This window comes from Macaca nemestrina, chromosome 11 (assembly GCF_043159975.1).
Source record: "Macaca nemestrina isolate mMacNem1 chromosome 11, mMacNem.hap1, whole genome shotgun sequence".
NCBI classification, from domain to species: Eukaryota; Metazoa; Chordata; class Mammalia; order Primates; family Cercopithecidae; genus Macaca; species Macaca nemestrina.
In genome coordinates, this window is record NC_092135.1 from 136,475,842 (window position 1) to 136,487,655 (window position 11,814).

The following is an 11,814-nucleotide window of genomic DNA, read 5'->3' on the forward strand; positions in this document are numbered from 1 at the left end:
TGGGAGGATCGCCTGAGGTCAGGACTTCGACACTAGCTTGGCAAACATGGTGAAATCCCGTCTCTACTAAAAATACAAAAATTAGCTGGGCATACTGGTGTGCGCCTGTGATCCCAGCTACTTGGAAGGCTGAGGCAGGAGAATTGCTTTAATCTGGGAGGCAGAGGTTGCAGTGAGCCAAGATCACGCAACTGCACTCCAGCCTGGGCGAAAGAATGAGACTTAATTAAAAAAAAAAAAAGCCTTGAAATTGGGTAGACTGGTTAGTTCTGTATTTATTCTTTTTTCTGAAAATGTTTTAGCTGTTGTAGTTCCTTTGCCTTTCCACATAAATTTTAGGATAATCTTGTCTATACAAAAAATTGACTGGAAGTTTGGTAGGATTTGTATTAAATATGCCTATTGATTTGGGGAAAATTGATGTCTTTACTGTGTTGAGTCTTCCAATCTGTGGACAGACACAGTGGGTCTTCTCATTTATTTAAATTTCCTTTGATTTATTTCATCTGCATTTCGTTTTCCGTTTCCAAGCCCTATACATGTTTTGTTAGATTTACAACTAAACATTGTCTTCTATTGAACAATTGCCAATGGCATTGTATTTTTAATTTCAGTGTTCATGTGTTCATTGCTTGTATATAGAAATATAGTTGATTTTCATATGCTCATCTTGTGTACTACAACCTTGCTGAACTCACTTATTAGTTGTATGAGTTTTACGTTTTATTTAAAGTTCCAATTATTTAGCACTTTCTGTGTGCCAGGCATTATGCTAAAGCTTTCTTGTACTTGTCCAAGCCAGTAAGTGGTAGAACTAGGATCTTGATACATAAATCATTTATCCACTTCATTAGTTCATTTCACAAATTCTTTAGCAGAGCTTATTTGAAACACAATGAATCTAGACCAAGATCCTGCCCTCCTGAGCCCACAGTCTGAAACTAGCAGAAGTAATACAAGTGATTATGTAGCTATGATATGTTCAAACTAAATAAGTAGATTTATTACAACTGAATGCATTTACTAGCTCATTCTGTAAGTGGGTGAGGCAAGGAAGGGCACCTTCGCTGGTCTGGAGTGGGGTGGGGGTGCCCAGAGAGGGCTTCCTAAAGAAACAGTGTTGCAGGGCATGATGGCTCACACCTGTAATCCCAGCACTTTGGGAGGCAAAGGCAGGAGGATCACTTGATCCCAGGAGTTTGAGAGCAGCCTGGGCAACATAGTGAGACCCTGGCTGTAAAGAAAGAAAGACAGATAGAAGAAAGAAAGGAAAGAAGGAGAAAGAACCCGTGTTAATTTTCCCAAGCTTATTGATTCTTAACTCACTTCAATTTTTGACATTCAGGGATGTCTGTGATCAAAGCTCATATGAAGAGAATTCTAAATGTTGTTTGCCAAAGAACCCAAGAACTCCTGGCAGCTCTCGCCTCGTCTCTGTGGCCTCCTCACCTCCTTCACCTGCTGCTGTCTCAACCTGGCCCCTTCCATCCGGCCCCTGAGCCCCGGACTCTGTGGCCTCCTCACCTCCTTCACCTGCTGCTGTCTCAGCCTGGCCCCTTCCATCCGGCCCCTGAGCCCCGGACTCTGTGTCCTCCTCACCTCCTTCACCTGCTGCTGTCTCAGCCTGGCCCCTTCCATCCGGCCCCTGAGCCCCGGACTCTGTGGCCTCCTCACCTCCTTCGCCTGCTGCTGTCTCAGCCTGGCCCCTTCCATCCGGCCCCTGAGCCCCGGACTCTGTGGCCTCCTCACCTCCTTCACCTGCTGCTGTCTCAGCCTGGCCCCTTCCATCCGGCCCCTGAGCCCCGGACTCTGTGGCCTCCTCACCTCCTTCACCTGCTGCTGTCTCAACCTGGCCCCTTCCATCCGGCCCCTGAGCCCCGGACTCTGTGGCCTCCCCAAGCGGCCATCACAGTCACGTCTAAGTCGACCTGACCGTCTGCCTGCTGGGTGCCGCTGGGTGCTGCTGGCGCTGGCCCCCCTGCACGTTCTCCATGCCTTCCTTTCCATGGCACCAGTTTCTGCCTCTCCTTTGGGTTTCTTTCCCCCTTCCTCCTGGCAGGCTGGGTTTTGGAGTCATTTGGGATGGAAGGTGGGCCATGTGAGGAGCTGTAGGGTCAGGCCCCCTCTCTGCCAGTCCATTTGGGAAAAATCCTCCATGTCACTAAGCTCTTGTAACAATAGCTACGAAAGTTGCTCGTTAGTTGGGAACTGAAATCTGCCTGTATAGAGATTTGCCCTCAGATGGATTTCCAGGTAAAGACAGATCCCCGTCCCCATTGAGCAGGGAAGGAGCGGTCCCTCCCTGGCAGTGCTGTGTCCTCTGATGGCACGCAGCACTTCAGGGTTACTCTGTCAGGTGGCATGGCTCTCCCTTTGCACGGGAGTGAGTGTCCCACAGCCAGCACTGTCCCTGCCTGCACCTTTCCTCCCAGCCCCGTGGCCATGTGCCGAGTGAACCAGCCCTGTTCTGCCTTCAGACTGAGGAGGCGTGTTCCTCTTCCATGTCTCCCTGTCTGTAGGAGCGATCTCTCTTTGAGTCGGCGTGGAAGAAGGAGAAGGACATCGTTTCCAAGGAGATAGAGAAGCTCCGCACGTCCATCCAGACCCTGTGCAAGAGTGCACTTCCCCTGGGGAAGATCATGGACTACATCCAGGAAGACGTGGATGCCATGCAGAATGAGCTGCAGCTGTGGCACAGCGAGAACAGGCAGCACGCCGAGGCCCTGCAGCAGGAGCAGAGGTTGGGGGTAGCAGGGGGGTAGTAATGGGGGGGGTGCCCTGCAGCAGGAGGAGAGGTGGGGGGTAGTAATGGGGGGTGCCCTGCAGCAGGAGGAGAGGTGGGGGATAGTAATGAGGGGGTGCCCTGCAGCAGGAGGAGAGGTGGGGGGTAGTAATGGGGAGGGTGCCCTGCAACAGGAGCAGAGGTGGGGGGTAGCAGGAGGGTAATGGGGAGGGGGCCTTGCAGCAGGAGCAGAGATGGGGGATAGTAATGAGGGAGTGCCCTGCAGCAGGAGCAGAGGTGAGGGGTAGCAGGAGGGTAATGGGGAGGGGGCCTTGCAGCAGGAGCAGGGGTGGGGGGTAGCAGGAGGGTAAGGGGAGGGTGCCCTGCAACAGGAGCAGGGGTGGGGGGTAGCAGGAGGGTAATGGGGAGGGGGCCCTGCAGCAGGAGCAGAGGTGGGGGATAGTAATGAGGGAGTGCCCTGCAGCAGGAGCATGGGTTGGGGGTAGCGAGAGGGTAATGGGGAGGGGGCCTTGCAGCAGGAGCAGGGGTGGGGTTAGCAGAGGCAGGGAGTAGTGGGGAGGGGGCACTGCAGCAGGAGCACAGGTAGGGGGTAGCAGAGTCGGGCGAATAATGGGGAGGGGCCCTGCAGTAGGAGCAGAGGTTGAGGGGTAGGAGGAGGGTAATGGGGAGGGGCCCAGCAGCAGGAGCAGGGGTCGGGGGTAGCAGGAGGGTATGGGGAGGGGGCCCTGCAGCAGGAGCAGGGGTGGGGGGTAGCAGAGGCAGGGAGTAATGGGGAGAGGGCCCTGCAGCAGGAACAGGTTGAGGGGTAGGAGGAGGGTAATGGGGAGGGGGCCCAGCAGCAGGAGCAGGGGTCGGGGGGAGCAGGAGGGTAATGGGGAGGGGGCCCTGCAGCAGGAGCAGGGGTCGGGGGGAGCAGGAGGGTAATGGGGAGGGGGCCCTGCAGCAGGAGCAGGGGTGGGGGGTAGCAGAGGCAGGGAGTAATGGGGAGGGGGCCCTGCAGCAGGAACAGGTTGAGGGGTAGGAGGAGGGTAATGGAGAGGGGGCCCAGCAGCAGGAGCACAGGTAGGGGGTAGCAGTTGGGAGAGTAATGGGGAGGGGGTCCTGCAGTAGGAACAGGTTGGGGGGTAGCAGGCGGGTAGTAATGGGGAGGCCCTGCAGCAGGAGCAGAGGTTGGGGGTAGCGGAGGGGGGAGTAATGGGGAGGGGGCCCTGCAGCAGGAGCACAGGTAGGGGGTAGTAGAGGGGAGGTCCCCAAAGTCGATAGGGACTTTGCAGCATACCTCCTTGTCCCAGAGGCTGTTCTGTATATAATTTTAGGGCTTCAGGCTTATCATTGAAGAAATATTAACTGCTGCTTTTATAAATCTCATGTTTGACTTCACTTTTGGTTGTGGCAGGGGTTGTGAAAATAAGAAATAAATTTTATCCTTTTCTTTGGATGAGATGAATAATTTACTTCTGTTGTCTTTCAATGTCTTAATTAAGAAGCCAACACACAATGAGATGAGAGAGTGACGAGCCGCTGGTTTTCTTCTCCCTCAGTATCACAGACTGTGCCGTGGAGCCCTTAAAGGCTGAGCTCGCGGAGCTGGAGCAGCTGATCAAAGACCAGCAAGACAAGATCTGCGCTGTGAAGGCCAACATCCTCAAGAATGAAGAAAAAATCCAGAAAATGGTGTATAGTATCAATTTGACTTCGAGAAGGTGAACACTCAAAAGTTTCAGAGATGAAAAGTCACCTCAGTTTAAAAGCAAAAAGGAAGATAGAAAATCGTTACTCTTTTAAGTTCCAGTTTGCTAAGAAAATGAACAGTTTACAATGTTGTTATCCAGCTAATTTTCAGAGCTTTAAAACTGTAAGCATGTTAAGTGTATTAAAAAAACCATGTTTTCTTACCTCCTTCCAGATGGAATACTGGCTAGTTATAAATAGCGCTTCCAAACACCTCTGTGAAAGGTTTTTTGAAAGCCTGTTCTTTGTGTTTCTGCTGTAGCCTGTTTAGTTCTGTACCAGAACTCTCCAGCAGGTAAGTGGTGTGGCCGTACCGAGGGAACAGTAGTCCTTTATTTTGGTTTAGTGGAAAGACTCTCAGAGGTCCATGCAGAATGAAGGATGACTGTTTACTTTCTGATAGGCACTTGATAAGTAGAATGAGGCCTGAAAATGAATAAATTATATTTTTAGTTAATTTCCATTTGAAAGGGCTAATCTCAGCCTGTCTCTATATAAGGTACCTATCTACTGGATTGTTTTCGTTTTTGTTTTTTGACCTCTTTGTAATTGCATGTACTTCTCTATGTAATTTTCTTCTTGATCTCTACTATCTTTTGCTTGTGTTTCCAGTCCTTGAAGTTCATAAATTTAAAAAGGAGATTTCAGGATGGCCTTTACGGACATTGTCGGGATATGAAATTGTCTTGGGCTACATCCTCACTTTCTTCAGCATTTTACCCTGGTTTTCCTCAGGCAGAGGCTAGCACAGCTACCCTTGAGTCCTTGTTCTCCTTAAGAGGGTCTTGCTCTGCGAGGCACTGGCATCATGCCTTTTCCTTTGCATGGGTGTGTACACCTGAGAGACAGGTAGCTTAGGAAAAATGACATAAGGAAGACTTACAAGGCTGCACTGATTTATGATGTTTTTTGATGTTAGCCATTTTTTTGGAAATTGTTTTTTAATGCAAAGGTTTTTTAAAAAACATGGTTTATAGTTTTTCACTTACGTATACTATTGTAAATACGTAGCAGAGTCTTAAGTTATTGTATAAAACATTTCATTGTGTTTGAAGACATACTTATGGGTCTTAAGGTCTGGGTCCTAATACTTTTATTTTTAAATAGTGTGTTTATTATGTAAACTAAGGAGTGCCATTTAAAATGTGAGGATTGCCTGAAAAAGTTTTGTTTCTTTTTTTTTTTTTTGAGACAGAGTCTTACTCTGTCACCCAGGCTGGAGTGCAGTGGCGTGATCTCGGCTCACTGCAATCTCAGCCTCCCAAGTTCAAGTGATTCTCTTGCCTCAGCCTCCTGAGTAACCAGGACTACAGGCGCACGCCACCACGCCTGGCTAATTTTTGTATTTTTAGTAGAGATGGGGTTTCACCATGTTGGCCAGGATGGTCTTGATCTCCTGACCTCGTGATCCGCCTGCCTCAGCCTCCCAAAGTGCTGGGATTACAGGCGTGAGCCACAGCGCCCTGCCAGGTTTTGTTTCTTTAAGGATTAGCACAAATGGCACCGTTGGGTTTTTCTTCATACAATTTCCAAAATAAATTCTGTACTAAGGTTGTTATATGACTTTCTGAGCTGAGTAAGTTCAGGAGCAGATTATTAAGATCTGCCATTCTGAAACGTTGGTCTTTTTCTCCTTCCTATAGTGCACCATAAAATTCTGTTTGATCAGATTATACTGAATACATTTTGGGGGAGTGGAGGGACATTAGTTAAGTAGTCCTTCGTGTATTTATGATCTCTTTTCTACTGAATCAAATGACTTAGCCATGACCCTGAATGGACCTTGTTTCACTTCAAGTTAAGATGTCTGCCTTTTATGAATTTGTATATATGAATAGAATTTGGGGATTGCGAAAAATTGCATACATTGTATGTAAGTAAAATTTTTTATGAAGTAGTCTGTCAAATTGTATCATAAAGTTTATTTTTCTTTTATACATAAATCATTAAAAATAATCACATTTTTTTCCATAAGTGTATGGATTGTGCAGTTCAATTCACACATGGAAAAATCATAAGCATTTAGATTTTTTATTTTCAAATGTGTGCATTTTGTTTTTCTCATGAGGAAGGTTCAGGGAAATATATCTTTTCATTCATATTATGACACATACCTCTTTTCAGTATAAAATGAAGTTTTATAAGATAGGTAAGCATTTACTGGAAATCGTAAGATCATTTGTGAAGTTTTAGAAGGTCTCTACACATGATTGTTACTGTATCTTATCCTAGACACCAGATCCTGATCTTATTTGAGAAATTTAAGTTTTCTCTTAATTTGAGAAAATACACAAATGGGATTATTAAGTATTTTTCTATACTTTGGTGTATAAGTTTTCAGGGAGTACTGGAGTCATACTTCCAGAATTTGAATTTAAAAGTTGAGCTGATGATAATTTATATTCAAAGGAAATGCATAATAAACCTTTGGAAGAAATAGTTCAAGACTAAAATGCAGCTTTCTACTTTGATATTCATCCTTATCTTTTTAATAATCAACTTTTAAAAACTGAAATCAATCAAGAAGAATGATGTCATTTGGTGATATGAAGTGTACTTAGGATTTGGGTGATATGGATTCTAGTCAGTGTATTGGCGAGTGCGCCTCAACTATTCCAGTGCTGCTCTTCCGAGCTGCCCTGGACTCATGGGGTTTATCTTCTATTGGTCGGTGTGTACAGTGTCATGGCACACGAATGAGAGAAAAGATGGCCAGGGCCTTTGAGCAGCTTTTGGATCAGTAGCCAGTGTGAGGCAGCAGCAAGCAGGATGAGCAGCCTGTTTGAGCTTCTGCAGGAACCTGCTTCAGAAGGAGGCCACGCCCAAGCAGGATCAAGGCTCAGCATGTCACCACCAGGGAAGACACTAAACACCCAGACCTGGACTTGGCTCCCCCTTCTGGACTCTTCTTTCCACACCCAAAACGCAGAGAGTAAATAACCTTGTTCATGGCACCTCTACCACTGTGGGCTCCTCTGAGGGGCTCTCCAGCAAAGACTAACGTAGCAAAGTAGAAGAAAGAAAAATTCTAAGTCAAGCATGAGCCAGCCTAAGTCGGAGGGGAAGGAATAGCTGTTCTCAGCCATTCTCAAATGTAACTACTTGCTGCATTTGGGCTCTGAGTTTAACTCTATCCTAGGATACACTTTATTAATAAAAACATTTTATATTTTTCTAAAAGGTGTTTCAATAAGTATGGTTTATGCAAGCTTTACATTGGGGCATTAGTAAAGCCCCCTAGTCAGAACCCCTTTTTGATTATTATGTGTATTTTCGTAAAGGGAGATTGGGAGGGACTTTGATTTCTTTTAAATTCAGCGAGAGAAATTTAAATGACTTTTAAAGCTATAGAACTTGGCCGGGCATGGTGGCTCACACCTGTAATCCCAGCACTTTGGGAGGCCAAGGCAGGCAGATCACCTGAGGTCAGGAGTTCGAGACCAGCCTGGCCAACATGGTGAAACCCTGTCTCTACTAAAAATTAAAAAAAAAAAAATTAGCCAGGCATGGTGGTGGGCGCCTGTAATCCCAGCTACTTGGGAGGCTGAGGCAGAAGAATTGCTTGAACCAGGGAGGCGGAGGTTGCAGTGAGCCGAGATTGTGCCACTGTACTCCAGCCTGTGTGAAAGAGTGAGACCCTGTCTAAAAAAAAAACACACAAAACTTCTTTTGGCCAGCCATGGTGGCTCATGTGTGCAATCCCAGTATTTTCAGAGGCCGAGACGTGAGACTCACTTGAGCCCAGGAGTTCGTGACCAGCCCTGGCAACATAGTGAGTGAGGCCCCATCAAAACAAAAAAGCTGGGTGTGGTGATCCGCGCCTGTAGTCCTGGTTACTCCGGAGGCTGAGGTGGTAGGATCACTTGAGCCCAGCAGGTTGAGGCTGCGGTGAGTCACAGTCATGCCACTGCATGCCAGGCTGGGTGACAGAGCAAAATCCACTCTAAAATATTAATAATAATACATAAAACTTGTTTTTAAATCCATACATAGAGCTGAGTTCCAAATTGGTTATCAGTTTCTTAAACCAAGCAAATTGATCTTTCTGGTAAGAAAATGGAGTTCAAAAGAAAGTTAAAGTACACATATTACAAGAAGGTTGTGTTCTGGTCAGCCAGGGCAGGATCATATCCATGTCAATGACTGCAGTCAAATGTGTGTGTCCAGATTGGTGGGCATGTGGTGTTGGCCAAAGCACCGTGGAAACCTCTGGGTGTCTTCTGATGAAGCCGGGCACCCAGAGCCATGTGATTCTAGGAGATGCTTGTGACACGAGGGTGGGCTGGCCCTGCCCCACCGTGCACACAGATGGTAGGGTCTGATTTGTGTTCTCCAGCAGCCAGGCATGACACCCTGTGGATAGTGCTATGCGTAAGTTTTTAAAGAAAATTATCCTTACTGTCAATCATGTATCAATATCACCCTTAGTTGTGCCTGGTATTCATGTTGGCATAACTAATTCATATTCCTAAAGTATTCATTTCTTCTTATTTAAAGGGCTTTTAATGGAAAAGGTAATATATTAGCATGGATCCACAATCACAGTTAGCTGAAAGGGTCCTCACTTAGAAGTCCCCTCCTGCGGTCCCTGTCTGCCTTGCTTCTCCTTGCCCCTGTAGGCAGCCATTTGCGTTAGACTGTTGTACAAGCAGATATGAATATTTACTTTTATAACCCCCCAACATACAGTTTCACAAAAGGTCATAGTCTATACCCTGTTCTGAACCTTGGCTTTTTGGGTTTATGCAGTCTGTAGGGACCTCAGAGTGTCCACCCTAGACACCGTCCTCACTTCTCTCCAGGCTGCGTGGATCTCCCCCTGCAACTGCCTGGCCTCTCCTGCTGGCTCCCTGGTACTCAGTTGCATGGTTTCTAATCTTCCACCATTAAAAGCAATGCCGCCGTGAATGGCTTTGTCCTCCCATCATTTCTTATGTGTGGAAAGACCCAGAAGTGAGACTGCAGGGTGAAAGCACAGTGTGTCACCATACTGGTGGGTGTTGCCAGATGCTGTTTGTGGGATGGTTCCATGTTCCTGCACCAGAGAATATGTGGAAGTGCCTTTTCCCCGCAGCCTTCCAGCAGCAGACGGCCACACGTAGAGACTTCCGCTACTCAGGCGAGAAAGGATCTCAGCGTGGTTTTCATTTGCGCTTTCGCATTTTGACTGAGTTGTAGCCTCTCTTGATGTGTTTAAGGACCATGTGCTTGTTTGCTTTTCTGTTCTGTGAGCTGACTGTGCAGCAGCTCATTTGCCCTTTGTTCTGTTGGACTCTTGGTTTTCCCTCCTGGATTTCTAGAAGCACTTCGTGTTTTGAGTTCATATTATTCCCAGTTTGCCTTTTGACTGTGCTATAGCTTCCTTCCCCCAGTGCGATGCTGGACAAATACGGACAGTCCTTGTGATTTTTACAATTGGCCCGATGCTGCCAGGAATGATGGCGACGGCTCTTTTCTCATGTTGAAAACAGACTCTTCTGATCCTGGTTACAGAGGACCTCTAGCAGGAATAGATGTTGAATTGTTCTTGTCTGTTAAGGTGATGGCATTTTCTCTCCTTTGGCTTAGTAATGTGCTATCCTTGATCACCCAACATGAAAATATCCTGTGTTCATAGGTGAAGTCCTGTGTGCTCAGGCAGGCTGTTCCTCCGTCGTGCTGAGTGGTTCTGCCGCACATGCATGAGTCCAGTGTTTCTTGCTGCCCAGTGCTTGTCAGCCAGCAGGGGGGTTGGGGGCATAGTCTGTTCCTTGATTAACCCCAGTCTTAGGTGGACACCATGTCCCTGGGTCTTCGCTGTAGCTCTGGAACCAGCTTGCATTCCTGCCCCTCCCCCAGGAGTCGGGGTCTCCTATTCCTTCCCAGCTACAGGGATTCCCCCAGTGCCCTAAGGCGGACAGGCTTCTCACCTGCCCCTGCACCGAGTTTTCTGTCCCATGGGGAGAAGATTCCAGCAGGAGTTCTGTGCCCTCCAGCAATGACTACTGTTGGAACCTTCTCCCCTATGGGACAGCAGACACCATTCAGGGGCAGGTGAGAAACCTGTCAGCCTTAGGGCATGGGGAAATCCGCTGGAGCTGGGAAGGGAGTAGGAGACAGGGCCCATAGGGAAGAAGGGTCTTTCTCAGGTGCGCACACATGGCAAGGGACACTTCAGACTTTCTCCAGTCTTTCCTGAGAGATTTTGTGGAAACAGCCTTGGGGAGGCAGCTGACCCCTGTTGAGGCCCCGGGGGCTTTGCGTTCTCTCTCCTGGAGCATACTTGTCCTGCCGCCACCCCACTGAGCTCTGCTCCCCAGGCTGGCCTGCACTCCCCACCCTCCTCTGGCCCCTGGCTATCTGTCCTTAGGTTTGTCCAGCTGTTTTTCATCTGAAGAAATTCTAGCCAGGCACGGTGGCTCACGCCTGTAATCCCAGCACTTTGGGAGGCTGAGGTGGGCGGATCACCTGCGATCAGGAGTTCAAGACCAGCCCGACCAACATGGCGTAACCCCGTCTCTACTAAAAATATAAAAATTAGCCAGGTATGTTGGCACATGCCTGTAATCCCAGCTACTTGGGAGGCTGAGGAAGGAGAATCGCTTGAACCCAGGAGGTAGAGGTTGCAGTGAGCCGAGATCATGACACTACACTCCAGCCTGTGTGACAGAGTGAGACTCTGTCTCAAAAAAAAAAAAAAAAAAAAAAAAAAAAAAAGAGAAAAGAAAATCCAGAGTGGAAATTCTGAAGCCTCTGCTTACTACTTCTGAAGGTGTTTCCTAGGTCTTAACCCAAACTGGGTTGAGAGGCCCTTCACACAGATTGACTTGGAAAGCCTGGCCCAAAGCGGCGTCTCACTCTTCACCCCGGCCTCTGTGTCTCGTTCATGGGTCATGTGCATTGTTTCTGAAGCACAAAGGAGGTTTATTATCAACGGTAAGTGGCAGATCTGCATGGGGTTCAAGCTTGAACAGGAAGTAGCTGAGGCAAGAACCACAGTGAGTGCCCTGCAGAGCCCACAGCACAGGCCCTGACCGCCAGGCCTCCTGTCCCACCACTGGTTATGGCTAGACTCCTCCTCCCCTGCCCAGTTTTGTGGGTGGTGGGCGTAGCTTCAGGCCTTCTTTCACCTTTTGGACTTCATTCCTCTCCCCTGCCAAACCGCACCTCTGCAGGGTAAATTTTGCCCCTTCTTGAGGTGGTATGGAAGAACACGGAGTGTGGGCTCCGGACCCCCTTCCTGTCAGGTGTGGATGTGTGATTTGGGGTGCTCCTTTTTATGTCTCCTTTGAGCCTCGGTCGTCCACTGATGGGTCATCTTAGCCACGGGGAGCACATGTGGCTCATGGGTGCCTGGTGAG

The 11,814-nt window shown here is 48.0% G+C and overlaps 1 protein-coding gene across 10 annotated transcripts in view; it reads left to right on the forward strand.

Annotated features, from left to right (window-relative positions):
- The window catches only part of LOC105473816 (TRAF3 interacting protein 1), a 118,323-nt gene extending 110,673 nt beyond the window's left edge, over nt 1-7,650 (forward strand). For 3 of the 10 annotated variants that reach the window (XM_071073694.1, XM_071073695.1, XM_071073691.1), the window contains 2 exons: nt 2,520-2,740; nt 4,285-7,646. In XM_071073694.1, coding sequence (XP_070929795.1) covers nt 2,520-2,740; nt 4,285-4,450 — 387 coding nt within the window. In that variant the 3' untranslated portion in view covers nt 4,451-7,646. Of the gene's footprint in view, nt 1-2,519; nt 2,741-4,227 lie in introns of all 10 variants that reach the window. The other 7 variants (XM_071073690.1, XM_071073697.1, XM_071073693.1 and 4 more) reach the window with 5 other exon arrangements.
- Nucleotides 7,651-11,814: the final 4,164 nt, after the last annotated feature.